Consider the following 18,282-nt stretch of genomic DNA (forward strand, 5'->3'; position numbering starts at 1 on the left):
TTTGCATGAAATATATTTTAATAAGTTCACGCATCATTTCCAAAATAAAAGAACATTTCTTCATTTTAACGAGGGGATTTACTGGTGTTTGTCCGTTCGTGCATGTTAATGATGTAAAGAGGAAGGAAGCCAAGGTCTTAACTGATCTATGATTTCTATCTGTCATCGTGACTGGCTGACAAACATCGTTTCTCAAGGGTGGAATCTAGCTGCTGATGTGGCTCCACCACATCTCTCTCTCTCTCTCTCTCTCAGTCATGGCGGAGTGAGTGTGGAGCTGAGAGCTGTGTGTGAGTGTGGAAGTTATAGTGAGTTTAATACAAACTTTACTGAGCTTTATCATTTAAGATTATGTTTATTTGTTTGTCTTTAGTTGTCTAGTTGTTGTTTTTCTGTTAAGATTAGTTTGCTGAGTGAGTGTGTGAGTGTGTGTGTGCTTGTGTGCTAACAGGCAGCATGCCTGTGGCTGTGGCAGCGGCAGCCGATTTTGAAAGGCTGACTCGCTGGCATGCCATCCAGGTGATCCCCTCAGTGGCATGTAGTGTGGCAGAGGCCGCTGGCTGTGGGGGAGGTGGTGGGGTGTGACTCGGTCAAGTCGGCCTCCTGAATGAACGGAGCTATCGTGATGTTCTTGGACAACACGGCGAAGGTGAGCGAGGTGGTGGAGAAAGGAGTGGTGATCCACGACACCTTTAACCCTGTTCTCCCACTCGTAAATCCAGCCACGAGGGTGATGATCTCCAATGCACCCCCTTTTATTAAGAACGAGGCTCTGGTGAAGGAACTGTCCCGATACGGTCAGATCGTGTCCCAGATAAAGATGGTGTCTCTTGGGAGTAAATCCCCCAAACTGAAACATGTGTTAGTCACCGAAGGCAGGTGTTCATGGTCCTCAAAGACAACACCAGGGAAGGGTTCTGCCCGGGGAAGGGTGGAGCGCAGTGGCCGGCTGCGGCAGCGGCAGCTCGGCAGCGGCAGCGGCAGCTGCCACAGCTCCCGCTGCCACTGGCGGGAGCGTCGCGAGCGGCCCAGCCCGAGGCTGCTGCTGGCGGGGCTCCGCCTACAGAGCCTCCCGCTCCTCTGGTCGAGGGGGGGGCTCCGGAGACTGAGGAGGTTCAGGTAGCCTCCGAAGCTCCGGAGAGTCCGCTCCCAGAGGTGGGAGTCCAGGGGGGAGACCCCCAGTAAACAATGTATCTAAACAGGCATCGAAACAATCTTTCACTGTTTTTATGAGTGTCACCGTCTCTCTGATTTGTTTCTGTTTTTACAAGTTGTTTTTACCAGTTTTAAAGAGGTTTTTAACGAGCACGTTTTTATTTATGGTTTTAAATACACAAACAAAACAAAAAAGCCAGCTTTTAAACTTTGTTTTAGGGCAGGCTAAGATGGCCGTGTACATAACCAGGAAGAGGAAGGTAGAGCAGAACGTCCACATTGAGTCGGTCCCTGTCTGTGTCAACATGATTAGATCCAGACTGTTGGTTGATTTTAGTTTTTATAAAGCAGCAGGTGACTTGGACTCTTTTAATGATCTGTGGTGTTTTGAAGATGTTTTATGTTCTGTGACAAGTCGAGAACTCGTTTGTGCTGATTATCTTGTGTGATTCTTTTATTTTTTTATTTAAAGCTAAATGTGTAATTTAAAATAATTTATTAGGTGTTTCAATGTGAATCTCTCTCTCTCTCTCTCTGTCCGATGGCGACTGTGGAGGTCAAAGGTCAAGGTGACTGTGACCTCCCTAAACCATTTTTAGCTCATGAACAGAATCATTTCAAATTTGGCACAAGTGTTCACTTACACTCATGAATGACCTGATTGGTCAAAGGTCAAGGCCACAGTGGCCACACCAACATGTTTTGGGCCTTTTGAACATGATATCTCAAATCTGCCTTTAAGGAATTTCTTGAAACTTTGACTTAAAGATGAACAGATTGGATTTTGTCACGATGGTCTCATATGAGGCAAGAAATAAATGTATGAATATTGAAACTGCACTGGTTGGAGGAGGCACACAACCGAAGGGCAGTAATTCTAGTTAGAGAGTAAAATGTAAAGTAAATGTTTCATGGTGGTGACACCGGGTTCATCTGTTAAGAAGATGAGCTGGTCACCAGCAGGGAAAAACAGAAAGCTCCAAGATCACTGCTGCCATCACAGTTTGATTCAGCAGAGTAGGATTAGGCCCACAACAAAGAGAAACTCTCAGTACCCAACAGAGTTGAAGAGTAAGACACAGATTCCAGCCTGATCCCAGCTAGTATTTTACTGTACGACCAGATTTCAGCTGCGGCACACACACAACCAGCAGAGCCGCACAATGACGTCCACTACGCCAGCGTCTGCTTCACCCAGAACCGGGCAGATGCCATCTACTCCAACATAGGTCGAGTTCAACCCCAGAGAGAAACTGAGGAAGACAAGTAGGAGGAGGCTGAATACAGCGCTGTTCGATTTGACAGTGCAACAGGGTGAGCAGCTCCACACGTGAACATTTTCATCACGACACTTATTGAGGTTAAAAACTGTGGGTGTGAGTGGTTTATTCTGCCCTTCACAGAACAAGACGTGAAGAAGAGGGGGATCGATTCATCTGCAGTGTACAGCAGAGTCACCAAACACTGAAGAAACACAACATGAATCTGTTGTTTATATGTGGATTTTACAGCCTCACGGAACCAGAAGAAATAAAACATATAGACATGTGCAGTGTTTGCAAAGGTTTGTTTTCTTTCTTGATGGGTTGGTTAACCCAGATTACAAATTCTCTCACTTCTCACTTTGGAAGCCACGAAAGGTAAAAGTAAGAAAGTTGTTCTTCTTCTTCTCCCATAATTGAAAATATTTCCCAGGCTCAACCAGGTGTAGAGTTAGCCTCAGGTTAGGCTAACGCTAAACGTAATGTATGTTACTGGCAAAATGTTACAAATGACAATAATATTAACTTCTAAATATTATAAATTGTAATTAGTTGTAACTAATATCAGAACAGCTAAAAGATTTTATATCAATCAATGGAAGTGACCAATAAATAAATCTAATGAAGAATCGTTCCATAATAATATTTAAAGGACTATTGAGGTCGTCATCTGAGAATCATGAAGCACTTGACATAAAAACTAGGTCAACAAGTTTATTGCTAATAATGTTTCTGGACGATTAAAGTACAGTCAGTACATTTTGAAGATTTAACAGAAGATTGTTGCAGAAGTGACACCCGCTCATCCAGGAACACAAAAAAGCTTCATGTTATATGTTCACGTTTCCATGGTGACATGTCAAACTTTGATGTTTCACCATGAAACAGGAATTTGTTTTAACTCAAATTTACAACGTCTAATCTTCACTAAACTTCACGTTTGATACTGAATATAAAGATGGACAACATGACAGCTAACCCCAAAGTGAAGCCAAATGATATCTGTCACCCCCTGGTGGCTGGCTGCAGTATTTGTCATAAACCCGTCCTCTTCCATGTCAGTGGATGGGACATGGACCAAACTAAAAAATGTCTGTCTACAAATCAAATACCTTTTTCTCAAAGATGGTGCCTGTCATTCTTGGTAGTTCTTCTCACACTGGTGCATCTTCAAGTGTTAATTTTTTTTAAATCATTCATATTCAGTCACAGTCATTGTGCCCCCTACTGGTCACTGGAAGTAACTCTTGTGTTAATTACCCTTCGGTTGACAAGGAATGTTCATGTCGTGTTCTACTCTTGATATACAGCAGCATAGTGCGTGCAGGGTGTGTTCTCCGGTGCCACATAGTGGACACAGGAAGCATGTACACAGCTGCACACTTCACGCCGGAATTAGCATCTTTCTCAATCGTGCAGTGTCGGACGGTTGAGAAAAGTAAACCACTGCGTCCACTGGCTGGATTGAGGGGGGGGCAGGCCTGTTCAACGCTGCTTACAGCTTTAGTTGAGGATGATTCAGGTTTGGTACGAACAGCCACTAAAGTCGTTTCTAACACTCTGTAAAATGAGGAAATTCACAGTTTGTACAAAACACAAGTTACTTCTTTGTTTTAGGTTTATTTAACATCATCGGGCTCAGCAAGAATGTAAGTGTAAAGAGGAAGGAAGTTAGCTATATTTAACAGTTTTAATTTATCTTTATCTTACAGAATCTGTCTTTATTCTCAGCCTCTTCTGTGTTGTAGGTAGACGTGTCTGTGATGTGACTGAGTTTCATCTTGTGCACATTATTTATCTGTGGACGTTTTTATTGTTTGAAGTCACAGACGAGAGCAGCAGCTACTATGAGTGTAACTGCAGCAGCGAGTGGATTTGTTGTCCTTCTTCTCACTGTGACAGGTACTGTACGTCTACATTCATGTTTCACTCTATTTTACACTCGGACTTCTGATTCACCTGAAGTGAGTTTGAGAAAGAAAGTAAAAATATAAATGAACCATTCATTCATTTTCAGATCACCACCTGTAAAGTGATGCAGAAAGAAAATATATGAAGGAATTATCATCAGTATTAATTTGTATCTTTGTTTAGAAGTTTCTATCGTCTAGAGCTCAAAATATTAAAGAGTCTGCAACTTATTATTATTATTATTATTATTATTATCATCATCATGACTGAGTTCCTCTCCTCTCGATGCAGGAATTGTCATCAGTGTGTGGAGTCATCAGTTGAAATGCTATGGAATGCTGCTCATGGAAATGTGTTTCTTTTCTACAGAAAGTAAAAAGTAAACTAAGTGTTCTCTGGTGTCGTTATGAATCTGATTCTCTGTGTTACAGTGGTACAGTGTGAGAATGGCTGGGATGTGAGTTACACTTCTACTGAGATCTGTGCCGTCAGAGGATCAACAGTGGACATTACCTGTACCTACACATACCCATCCACATTTAATAACCATGATACTACAGTTCAGGAAACTTTCTGGTTCATTCAAGAGAGTAATGGGATTCACGTTGATCTAAGGACTGATCCGGAGTATTCAGGTCGTGTGGAGTATCTCTGTGGAAACAACAAGTGCACTCTGAGAATCTCTAACCTGAGAGAGAGCGACTCAGCTGTGTACAAGTTCAGGTTCACAACAAACCAACCTACTGGGAGTTTAACTGGTTCAGCTGGAGTCACTCTGTCTGTCACAGGTAACATTTACATCTGAACATTCATTCATTTATTTCCTACATCTTGTTTGGTTCACTTGAGTGTGTCTGTGCACTTTTATATGCATGTGTGTGTTGTCAGTTTGGACTAAAATGAATTCCTTATTCTCACACACAGATTTGCATGTGCAGGTGAGCAGATCAGAGAAGTATTACTATTATAACTACATGCATGCAGTGCTCAGGTGTCAGAGCAGTTGTCGTCTTCCTGATCATCTGAACTACGTCTGGTACAAGAATCAACAGAAGAAGATTGAAGGAGCATCTTATTCAGGTTATTTTAATTCTGCAGACAGAGTTTCCTGTGCTGTTAAAGGACACGAGGATTTCCGCTCTCCGTCAATGTGTGAGTTTAATCTACAGTATTTCACCAACACAGCACCATCTGCTGGAGTATTTGAGATAATGCATTGTACCATAACTTCATGTGTCTTTAAATACTTTTTTCTGCATGGGCACATTGAACTCTTGGGATACTACTGTCAGTACTGACAAACTAGTGTAGTACTAGTACTAGTACTCTGCTTGTGTAAATAAAGATGGAAGACATTACTGCTCCCAAGAAGTGAAGCCAAAGCATTGTGATCGCCCCCTGGTGGCTGGATGCAGTATAGAACATACATCCTGTCTCCTCCATGTTAGTGGATGGAACATGGACCAATCTAAAAAGTCAAATACATTTTTCTCAAAGATAGTTTGTGTCATTTTAGGTCATTCTTATCACACTCTATTGTTCATGTTTCTCATAAGTTTGGTTTTAATTAGTTATTTGATGATATGAAAATTAGATTAAACTTCATGATTGACAGCTGAAGCTGACTCAGGATTGGTTGAGCTCATGTATGGGCGGGACCTTGATACTGTGGCTCCATCTCCGGATCACTACTGTGCAGACTGTGGTTCCAAATGTGAAAGATGGCAGCGTTGGTATCCAGGATATTTTGGCTTCATTTCTGGAGAGTGGGAGGAAGTGGAGACGTGTCGTCCATCTTTGGTCGACTCTGCATAAAAGACACAGATCATTTCCTCCATATTGGCCAGTTTGCTCCATTATAAGAGCAACTTCTACAAGGTCCCTCATGTTCCTCACCTCCAACAGTGTGTTTCTCCTCACACTGAAGTCTAAAGGCACTTCCCTGTGTTTTCTGTGAACTGAAAGTTTCCTCATCTTGGCATCGTCATCATCTTAAAATGAAAACCTGCCGACTGGTGATTCACCAGAGAAAATACATGGAGTTAGTTTTATAAATGTATAAGTTTATCTTCTGATTCTCTGATGTGCTCTGTGTTACAGTGGTATGGAGTCAGATTGACTTGGGTGTGAGTTACACTTCTACTGAGATCTGTGCCATCAGAGGATCAACAGTGGACATTAACTGTACCTACACATACCCATCCAGGTGGACTTACCTTGATACTACAGTTCAGGAAACTTTCTGGTTCATTCAAGAGAGTAATGGGATTCACGTTGATCTAAGGACTGATCCGGAGTATTCAGGTCGTGTGGAGTATCTCTGTGAAAACAACAAGTGCACTCTGAGAATCTCTAACCTGAGAGAGAGCGACTCAGCTGTGTACAAGTTCAGGTTCACAACAAACCAACCTAATGGGAGTTTTACTGGTTCAGCTGGAGTCACTCTGTCTGTCACAGGTAACATTTTCATTAGAGTCAGTTTGAAATGTTAGTGTTTATATTGAAATAAAATAACATGTTTGTTCACAGACCCTCAGCTCCAGGTACATGTGAGGAGATCAACAGCCAATCCATATTCTACCTGGACAGAGCTGACCTGTCACAGCAGGTGTCAGCTCCCTGATCATCTTTCCTACGTTTGGTACAATAACAATGAACTTGTTGGACGAAAAAAATACTTTCACCTCCAACACTTTAATGCTGAAGACAGCTATCACTGTGCTATAGAAGGACAGGAGCGTTTCCCTTCTCCTACATTGTGTGAGTTTACGCCTCCTCATGAAGCTACAATAATGTTGAAATAATTTAAATTTAAACTTTTAACAAATAACACAGACAGTGTTTTGATTGTATTCTCATCCCGTGTGTTAATATAGACTATCCTTCAGATGCTCCAAAGGTTCCCTCTGTGTCAGTGAGTCCCTCTGGTGAGATCATGGAGGGCAGCTCAGTGACTCTGACCTGCAGCAGTGATGCTAACCCAGCAGCTAAATACACCTGGTACAAGAGAAGTGGAGATAAAAAAGTTCAACCTCTCAGTGAAGAGACACAATTTGTCCTCAGCTCCATCCGGTCGTCAGACTCTGGAGAGTATTACTGCACAGCTGAGAATGAGCTGGGAAGGAGTTCAGCAAACATCTTTATTACTGTGACATGTGAGTGAAACACAGGTTATTAAGTGAAGATATATTGAATCTGTCCCATTCTTTGTCCTTTACATTTTAAATATGCAGATATGTGTCGTTTGACTTCTGCCCCATAAATATTCACAGTCAGATCATCAGCAGCACAAACAGGCCACTCTGAACAGGGCTCTTCACACGTTTTATTAGGTAGAAACTCTGTCTAATTGTGGAAAAGGGTCAGAATATGTCACGTTTAAGTCCACGTTACAAACTGGACTATGGTTTGGAAATCTGTGGACATTCAGGGGAGTCTGGAAACAGTAGTGCAACAGGAAATCATTGAAAAAAACCTCTCACTTAACAACAAGAAGAATTTACCTGTGTCAGTTTAACAACCTTGCTGTTGTAACTCAGTGCCTCCACTCACCTGAGCAGCTTTGACTTTAACACATCATATCATATATGTCCCCAAATGTTAAACACAATGTCTGTCATCTGTTATCATCATTCTGTTTTCACACATACAGACGCTCCAAAGCCTCCCTCTGTGTCAGTGAGTCCCTCTGGTGAGATCATGGAGGGCAGCTCGGTGACTCTGACCTGCAGCAGTGATGCTAACCCAGCAGCTAATTACACCTGGTCCAAGGAGGACGAGGACTCACCAAAAGCATCAGGACAAATCTTCACCATCACTGATATCACAGCTGAACATGGTGGAAAGTATCAGTGTGAGGCCCAGAACACACGAGGACGTAGTAAGGCCACCTTACATCTGACTGTTAGAGCAGGTGAGTCATGTGAAGTCCTAACACCTTTAAAGGTTCTGGAGCTGTGGATTGACTTTAGCCATTCTTTGTCCTTTACATTTTAAATGTGCAGATATGGGTCGTTTGACTTCTGCCCCATAAATATTCACAGTCAGACCATCAGCAGCACAAAGAGGAATCCACCCAGCATCAGTTAAAACATCCATAAAGCTTTCACCATCCTCAGTAAACTTGAAAGATATTTCCTTCACTGTGCACATTCACGTGACGAGCAAACAGCTCTCAGCAGACAGACAGTGGTGAAAACAAAACCCTGCTCCTGTGCACACATCACGCATACACCTCCCAGCAGGGGGAGCAGTGGCTCATTAACATTTTAATAAACATGCCCACAAACAGGCCACTCTGAACAGAGCTCTTCACACGTTTTATTAGAAAAGAAACTGTCTTTATATTCACTCAGAACATCGAGTCAGGTTTAGCATGAGTTGTTTTTGTAAATGTTTCGTCCTGCACCTTTAAGTATTGTGATTTCTTGAAATGATAAAGTAAAAGTTATTTCATCATAGTTTCACCTGGATCATGGAGATCAGCACTCATTGGATCAGCCGCTGCAGTTTTCCTCGCTGTGACTCTCCTCTCCGTGTTCCTACTGATCAGGTGAGCAAATCTGTTCCACTCAAGCTCTGTACGATGAATTCCTGAAAATCTGTCCTGTTAAATTAAATCAACTCAATTATTATGTATATTGTTTGTTATTTGGTTCAATTGATCAGAAAAAAGAGAAACTCTCAGCAATCTGCTGATCCTGGGGACAGACTTGACCACAGTGAGCAGGTGAGACACACAGTTCAGCGTCCAATCCTTTCAAACGCCACTATTTCTCACGTCAAACCCTTTTCTCTGTCATGTGAAGATTAAAAACTAGTTATTATAATCACAGTCAAAATTGCCATTGTAAAAACAATCATCTGGTGTTTGAATTTCCTTCTGGTAATCTATCCATTTAAGCAAATTGCTGAGTGTTATAATTTTCTGTGCTGTGCGGTTTGTTCAACACTTTTTGCTGAACTATGACACTTGATGCTGCTCTAAGTTTGTTGAGTTGTAACATGTGCTGCTTTAAATCTTGTGGAAGTTTGTGAAAGATTGTGTTGATTGGTTCAGATATCTTTAGTGTGGAGCACTGTAATGTGGAGCAGATCACCATTGGGTGTGGCTGTGTAACACGTTGATTTTGCGTTGTTCTGTCTGAGACTAAGTGTGTGTGAGACTGCTGTTCGTAGTCTGTGTCGTTGGGACAAATAAAGTCAGTGTTGGCTGCGTGTGGATGCAGCTCTATAATTAAAGGTTGATCGACAGAGCAGTCGTGTTCTTTCATATCTGTATTTAGTGAGTATGTTGCCCTTTGACGTGAATTTGAGGTAATTGTGTTACGAGTTTGGAGAGATAGCGCTGTGTGGCATTGAGTGTCGGTGAGTAGGGCGTGGTGCATCGGCGAGACGGAGAGTTGTGTACTCGTTGCTGGTCGGAACAAGACTGAGAGAAAGAAGGGAGTTAGGGGGTGTGGCCTATCCCCCTTCCTTCTCGCTCCTTCAAGTTTCTGTGAGCCTGACTTTTCTTTTTTTAAGTGCCTCTGTGTCTGTAGACCTGCAGTTGTATTAAAGTGTTATACAACAAGACCTTCCCTCCTTTTGGTTTTTAGTAGAACCACATGTTTCCTGTCCTTGAAACACGTCTGGTGTAGAAGGAGGCGCTTTAAATAAATCAATAGCTGCTATAGTTGGACTCTAACGTTGTCCATACTGCCACATGTACAAGATTCAAAAGCAAATTTGTGTTTGCAGTGTCTACCCAATCAGTCTGAGGAAAACTGTGACCTTCACTATGCACGTGTCCACTTCATGAAGAGTCAGACGGATCCCGTCTCCTCCAACGTCGGATCAGCTGAACCCAGCAAACACAAGGAGGCGGAGGAGGTTGCGTACGCTTCTGTCAACTTTAACAGATCTGCCCCGAGGTGAGCAGCTCTTCATTCAGGACCATTATCCTCACTAACACCACAAAACATCATAAACAGAGATATATCCTATAGAAGTCATTTGTTTTTACACTTTCATTTTCTTGTTTGTTTAAACATATGTATTTGTTAAAGGAGACATATTCTGCTCATATTCAGTTTGATCATTTTAATTAGTGTTGTGACTTTAAAATGTTTAATGTTCAGAAAACATCACTTTCCTCCGACTGTCTATTGCTGCAGCTCCTCTTTTCAGCCTCTGTCTCAAACACTTGGTTTTAGCTCCTGTCTCTTTAAGTCCCCCCCCTCCTGATAATGCCCAGTCTGCTCTGATTGGTCACCCGGCCCACTCTGTTGTGATTGGTTAACCACTTCCTGTCTGTGTAGGAAATCTCCACTCTCACTTTCTGAGGGACACATTCAATCTCAAATCATTTCTTATAGTTTAACTATCGGTTTCCGTGGAGCGACATGTTTGTTTGAACCCGTGTGCAGCGGGATCTCGTTTAGTGGGTGTGTCAGAGGTGTTCCCCAATCAGCAGCGACTGTTTTCAAAAGGCAGTGACACAATGGATTCTAAAGTTCTCTACAGATGCTGGTGTTAGAAGCTGCTGTTCCAGACGACGGAAGCAGAGACTGTGACATTCAGCCTGTATTGAAGCATTCAACACGTATTTTAACCCACATCATCTACCTCCGAGATGTTTTCCACGAGAACGCCAAGAGTGACCTCCTCCGCTAACATTGTTGCAACACTTCGTAACACAATGTGTTCAACGCACCACTGTTTACGTTTAAATACTGCTTATGCTACGTTTGCTACAGCCCTGGCTTCTGCCGATGATGCAGAGGTACGGGCGGGACTACTGGTGAGGTGTTTCAGGAGCTTCATGTTTTCTGTGGGGCAGAGGAGCTCGTTTTACCAGGAGAGGAGCTCAGACTTTGGGCTTTTTAACTTTGCAGAACTTTTAAACTCAATATGTCTCCTTTAATGCTACGTCTCAATGAGCTCCTGATCATTTATTTGTTTTATCTCCTTTCAGAACCAGAGGTCAGGACACTGGAGAGGATCCAGCTGCATTGTACAGCACAGTCAAAAAACCTCCTGCTGTTTAGACCAACGTCTGGAAATCACCTCAGTCCCGATGGAAATATCTCAACAGCTGCGGGATGGATTTGAATAGAAGTTCATACAACTGTTCATGGTCCCCACAGGATGAATCCTACTTTGGTGACAGTCAGACTCCAGCATCATTGTTGAAGTGAATGTTCAGTTTTAAGTGACTTGTCTTGACAGCTAATGGATAAATTGACTTCGGTGACTCGACTTTTATCTGAAATATATCAGCAACTTGTAGAAGTTGTTAAAAACGCCACATTTAGCCTGAATGAAAAATATCAAACATTTTATAACTTGCAGCTTCAAACATGAAAATATCTGCGGTGTGTGTCAGACGGTCGACAAACTGTAAACTTGTAATGAACTTTTTTCTATTCATAAAATAATCAAAACAAGCATTATTAGTTAGTTGTAGTGTGACACTGCTGCCACTAGATGGTAGTAAAGAGTTTTACTGATAAAACCACAGAGAGGATTCTGTCTCTTTCACTTCTTTCTGTTTCTACACTATTGTTTCCAGCGTTTCCATCATCAGCCGATCAGGAGTTGTACTCATTTCCTCTGAGGACTGGAGGGACCACGTCTCATGTGGATGTGAGCTGCTACTTACGTGATGAACACCTTGAATGTGACCGTTAACACAAAGTGAACTGCTGACACCAGATGAGCTGTGTTGCCTCTGGTGTCTGTTCAAAGTTTGCATCAGGCCCATTGATTTCACTTTAGTGTTTTGTGGTATTTCTCACATCACGTGTTAAACACGTGAAGAAGAAGGAGTTAGGTGTGTTTTAATCCACCATGTTCACACGGCGGCCATTTTCCTCTGACGTCTCTCTCAGGGTGTGAAGCTCGAATGTTGTTACGAACAGAATAATGTTGTACTGCTGTGATCCAGGTTTATAAGTTATACAAAAAAGATTATATATTATCACTTATTCTTCATTAGGATTATTGTTTCATTATTATAATATTAGTTTTGGTAATTTTAGTAACATAATTAGTTTGTTTGCTGCACCTTTAGGAGACTGATATTAATTATACTTTTTCTTTTTCTTCACAACATTATTCATATTTATAGTCTTGTTTATTTCATTTGTTGTTCACTCACAACTTCCTCTTTTCTAACTTTGTGATGTACAGTTTTGCAACAAAGCAGATTTTCTTTCGGGATCATTAAAAGTATTTTTTAATGATTTATCTGTTTATAAATTTGTGTTTTTCCATTAAATGTGAAGCTCATTTGTTGTAATTTGCTTTTGTTTTGAAACTCTTACTATATTTGAATCTCACTTAAAGTATTAATGGCAGTTTATTTTCCAGTTCAATTTTAAATCTTTTTTTAATTTGTCTTTTTCATGTCAATCTTTATTACATCTTAATGAGACACTGAACTGATGAGATTAAAAACAGCCCAGTTTCTCTCAAGTCTCCTTAAATTTGTCTTTCTTGTGTCAGTGAGATGTTGTGATGTGGATGATACAGGTTTGGTATGAACAGCCACTAAAGTTGTTTGCCACACTCGTACAAACCACAGTTTAATATAACACCTTCTGGCTCAGCAAGCATGTAAGTGTAAAGAGGAAGGAAGGTGGGTGTGTTTAACAGTTTAAATTTATCTTTCTCTTTCAGAATCTGTCTTTATTCTCAGCCTCTTCTGTGTTGTAGGTAGACGTGTCTGTGATGTGACTGAGTTTCATCTTGTGCACATTATTTATCTGTGGACGTTTTTATTGTTTGAAGTCACAGACGAGAGCAGCAGCTACTATGAGTGTAACTGCAGCAGCGAGTGGATTTGTTGTCCTTCTTCTCACTGTGACAGGTACTGTACGTCTACATTCATGTTTCACTCTATTTTACACTCGGACTTCTGATTCACCTGAAGTGAGTTTGAGAAAGAAAGTAAAAATATAAATGAACCATTCATTCATTTTCAGATCACCACCTGTAAAGTGATGCAGAAAGAAAATATATGAATGAATTATCATCAGTATTAATTTGTATCTTTGTTTAGAAGTTTCTATCGTCTAGAGCTCAACATATTAAAGAGTCTGCAACTTATTATTATTATTATCATTATTAATATTATTATTATTATTATTAATATTAATATCATTATTATTATCATCATCATCGATGCAGGAATTGTCATCAGTGTGTGGAGTCATCAGTTGAAATGCTATGGAATGCTGCTCATGGAAATGTGTTTCTTTTCTACAGAAAGTAAAAAGTAAACTAAGTGTTCTCTGGTGTCGTTATGAATCTGATTCTCTGTGTTACAGTGGTACAGTGTGAGAATGGCTGGGATGTGAGTTACACTTCTACTGAGATCTGTGCCGTCAGAGGATCAACAGTGGACATTACCTGTACCTACACATACCCATCCACATTTAATAATGGGATTAACGTTGATCTAAGGACGATCCGGAGTATTCAGGTGGGTGGAGTATCTCTGTGAAAACAACAAGTTACTTTAGAATCTCTAACCTGAGAGAAGGCTGACTCAGCTGTGTACAGAGTTCAGGTTCCACAACAAACCAACCTAATGGGGAGTTTAACTGGTTCAGCTGGAGTCACTCTGTCTGTCACAGGTAACATTTACATTAGAGTCAGTTTTAGTATTAGTGTGTATGTTGAAATAAAATAACATGTTTGTTCACAGCCCCTCAGCTCCAGGTACATGTGAGGGAGATCAACAGCCAATCCATATTCTACCTGGACAGAGCTGACCTGTCACAGCAGGTGTCAGCTCCTGATCATCTTTCCTCGTTTTGGTACAATAACAATAAACCTGTTAGATAAGAAAAATACTTTCACCTCCGACACAATGCTGAAGACAGCTATCACTGTGCTATAGAAGGACATAGTGATTTCCTTCTCCTGTTAGTGTGAGTTTACGCCTCCTCATGAAGCTACAATGTGTGGGATAATTTAAATGTAACCTTTTTAACAAGTAACACAGACAGTTTTTGGTGTATTCTCATCCTGTGTCAATATAGACTATCCTCCAGATGCTCAAAGCCTCCTCTCTGTGTCAGTGAGTCCCTCTGGTGAGATCATGGAGGAGCAGCTCAGTGACTCTGACCTGCAGCAGTGGTACCTTGGCAGCTAATTACACCTGGTACAAGGAGACGGGACTCACCAAAAGCATCCAGGACAAATCTTCCACCATCACTGATATCACAGCTGAACATGGTGGGAAGTATCAGTGTGAGGCCCAGAACACAAGGACTTAGTAAGGCCACCTTACATCTGACTGTTAGGGCAGGTGATTTTAGCTCTCTTACTTTTACAGCCTAATCCCCCCACCTTTTCATTGCACAGAACCTTAAACCATCAATACTCATGATTTCCAGATTTGTCACGGCCTTATATCAAGCCCATCATATTGCACATGAACAATACTGACTGACCAACAGCATCACCTGGCAAACTGAGTCATCAGTCTAACCACACTCATGTCCTCCTGTCTGTTGTCTAGGGAGTCAGTGATAATCATGAATATCATCAGGCTGACTCTGGTGGTCATGCTGGTTCAGTGCTTATCTGGACTCTGTGGACGAGTAAAACAATGCAAATCATCAGTTCACCCTCTGCTCTTACACTGTCTTCAAGTGTCTTCAAACACTAGTTTCAGTGTTATGAAGTTCATTTTATCAAATGTTGTATTTGTTGTTGTTTCGATCCAGGATGAAAACTCTGAAGCGAAATCAGAAGCGAATGAAGCTGTGGAGATGATAGAGGTGAGAGACAGTGAGGCCAAAGAGAATGACTCCATATCACTGTTTCATCTCACAATGTTAGAAGAGATGAAGCATGTCTTTGGATCAGCTACTTTGTCTGAATCACCCCAAAATGTAAAAGGTTCTTTCCATTGACCGTATATTAAAATGGACGTAGACTCTGGGTCTAGAAGTAGAAGTGAATGATCCATAGGTCAAATAGACCATAAAGCACCGCAGGCATTTTAGGGCATGGATACCGTGTGATTGACAGCTAGTACCAAATTGCAGGTTGCAGAGTTTAGGTGGGCGGGCAGTGTCCTTGGGCCCCTGAGGTGGGCTCCACCTCCCTCCAAATATGGTTGCTTCTGGTTTCAAAGATCCAAGGATGGCGCTGGACAACATGTAAAATGGAGGCTTCAAAATGGCAGCTCACAAACCAATGGGTGACGTCACGTTGACACTTCTTTCTTGGCCCATGTCCATGTACAAGTTTTGTGGAAATCAGTTTAGCAGTTTTTGTGTAATCCTGCTGATGAACAAACAAACGAATGGACGAAGTAGTAACAACGTTCAAACTATTTTGAATGAACTGTGATTATATGCAAGGTTTCATGAATAGAGTCAGTGAAGCTTAATATTTTCTCATCTCTCCCCATCAGTCACACAACTGTCCTGAGTATAGGAGCGTATGCCTGCAGCACAGACAGAAGACACAGAGGAGCAGGAAGACCTGGTGTGAAGCCTCAGGTCAGAGCCACTGTGACAAGAGCATAACCAGATGGGCTGACTTCAGGTACATCCACGTCTATAGCGAGTTTACAGAAACCATAGTGTGTAGTTATTAAATACAGGAAATCTGTCCAAGCAACCAAAGTATCTGAGTGCAAGCGCAGAGTTTGAGCACAAGCAGAGCAAATCTAAGCACCAGCAGGAGCTGTGTGAGTGCAAAGCGCAGGAGTTTTGAGTAAAACACCACAAAATCTGTTGCTAAGTCCAGCTCTCCAAACTTACTAAAAGACCATGCTTTTAATGAGAGGAAAGCACACATTCCTTTCTACTCATGTTTCCTGTTTTCTTTTCTCTCAGGTGCACTGTAATTGGTTGATGAAAGTATGTGGAGGAAACAGGAAGTATCTATCTCCATCCTAGTTGCAACAGCAGCAGTTTGTACAACATGACCTTCAGAGCAAGGTATTGTTGTGTTGTTCTTCTTTCTTTTTCTTTTCTGATGGGTCCAGTGCGTCAGTTTTCGCAGCTTTATTTCTGTGAGCTTTAGTTCTGATGTTGGTTTAGGTTGAAGGAAGATTCTCAGATCCCTACGACCCTTTGTGGGTTGGTGTGTTGGGTTTCCTTCTTTTGTCCATTTGCCCAGCCTGTTATTGAAGTTGTTGTCTTTTCTGCAATAAATAGATTTTGTTTTGCTGTTACCCTCCTGAACTATGTTGGAGTCTTGGTGATGAGCCTTTGAGGCTGTGGTAACACCACATGACTCATCTCGTGTCTTATACATGATATTAATGTAGTTGTGCATGGATATGTATGTATTGTGATTTTATGATTCTCTCTTATTGCTGGCGGACTGCGACACACCACAAAATCACTCCGACACCCACAGCTCTCTTTTACTGTACGATACAACATGTGACAGGGACTGTCAGTTCCATCTCTTCTTAGACTACTGTAAAGGATGCATGAAATAATAGCTAAACCAAAGGACAAAATAAACATAAATATTCCCTGCCTCGCCAATACAACCCATCACAGAGCAAACACAATGACCAATGTAGGTTCACAAACAACATTTGAAAAAAAAACAATGCACTTCACACTAGATTCTATACAAATCCCACAAGAAAACTACATCTCATAATGCACTTGGGTTGCTACGGCCTTGAATGTCAACTGACACTTTGAGCAGAAAACAATGCAACGCTAACTTTTGAAATAACTCTGAACCTCCTCTGATGAGACTTGGGCTTTACACACACTACAGCTGTCTTATGTTGCTCTTTCAAGCAGTCACCTTGTATGCACTAAACGTTGGAATGACACTTAGAAATGAGACAGTCCGTAAACATACCTGGCATCTCTCTTTCCAGCTCCAGACAGAGACAGGTTCCTGGCAACACATACCACAGCGCCGACAGGGGGTTCACAGACCAGAATACTGACATACAACATATTCACACTTAGAAATAAAAAGGCACATAAACATTACTCCTTTTGTAAGTACTGAAAGAATCTCACAAGATGTTAGGACTGATTGCTTGAATCATTGGCTATAAAATAAAAATAAGAAAGTACTAGAAATACATATCCCCCCCTCCTCTCATTGTTGGCAAATGGAACATCCCCCTGAGATGATACTCACTGCAGGGTTTTTAAAGTTAGCTGGAATATAAAAACACACCATGTCGTGTTCTTTTATCCTTAGGTATGAGAAGGGTCGGTCTTAGTTCAAAAAGTATTTATTTAGAAGCAATGAAAAGGTACAGCATAGCTATGGGCACTCAAGGCACAGCCTCGGCTTTTAGTCCGTAGCTCGGGGTAGTCAAGAGTCGCCCCGAACGGATGGCAGTGCAATATTTATAATAGTAGGTTGAAGGCGTGGTCAACACATCTTGGGACTGGAATCCCACCAATGATGAGGAGCCGCTCCCAGGTTCGTCACTCCTTTGATAGTAGCTGAGCAAATCTTCACATTCTGACAGTGTTAAGTTTGTGTATTAAGAAAAAGCCTTTATCCGGCTGAGAAGCTTTGTGAGTCTTCAGTAGTTTTGCAGACACAGTGTTTTTGTTCATTGGAGTGCTTGTTGTGTTTCTGTTTTATCGTCTGTATGTTCTGTGTGTGTAAGCATCGTATTTATCCAGACAAGACAACCTTTCTATCTGGCCAGAAGCTGAGGCAGCTTCTTGATTTCTTTCTAAGGCATAGGTCACAGTGTACTTAATGAGCACAGTGCATTCATGTATGTGTGATGTTGAATAAAGCTAAAGATACTGTAATATATATACTAAAGGTTTATGTATGAGAACAAGTTTAAGTACAGTGTATTGTATACCACGGATCATAGTCCTAACATAACAAAACATAAATTCTTTCTGTTAAGGTACAAACATGGTGCATGTAAAATCAATCGCTTTTGGGGGCTATAGTGTCTAATTTATATTAATAAAATCCTAACAAATCCCTCCTTTCA

General features: G+C 41.4%; 1 protein-coding gene and 1 long non-coding RNA gene across 2 annotated transcripts in view; both read left to right on the plus strand.

Annotated features, from left to right (window-relative positions):
• Positions 1–4,264: 4,264 nt before the first annotated feature.
• The window catches only part of LOC124852592 (B-cell receptor CD22-like), a 483,032-nt gene continuing 469,014 nt past the window's right edge, over positions 4,265–18,282 (plus strand). The window contains exons 1-5 of the mRNA XM_047341613.1: positions 4,265–4,319; positions 4,760–5,116; positions 5,253–5,480; positions 6,429–6,785; positions 6,858–7,088. Of these exons, the coding sequence (XP_047197569.1) occupies positions 4,265–4,319; positions 4,760–5,116; positions 5,253–5,480; positions 6,429–6,785; positions 6,858–7,088 (1,228 nt within the window). The remainder of the gene's footprint in view (positions 4,320–4,759; positions 5,117–5,252; positions 5,481–6,428; positions 6,786–6,857; positions 7,089–18,282) is intronic.
• On the plus strand, positions 7,432–9,013 carry LOC124852765. Its single transcript, XR_007033191.1, has 3 exons — positions 7,432–7,483; positions 8,790–8,880; positions 8,997–9,013. It is a non-coding gene; the product is annotated as an uncharacterized LOC124852765 (long non-coding RNA).

Source organism: Hippoglossus stenolepis, chromosome 2, assembly GCF_022539355.2.
Source record: "Hippoglossus stenolepis isolate QCI-W04-F060 chromosome 2, HSTE1.2, whole genome shotgun sequence".
Taxonomy (NCBI): domain Eukaryota; kingdom Metazoa; phylum Chordata; class Actinopteri; order Pleuronectiformes; family Pleuronectidae; genus Hippoglossus; species Hippoglossus stenolepis.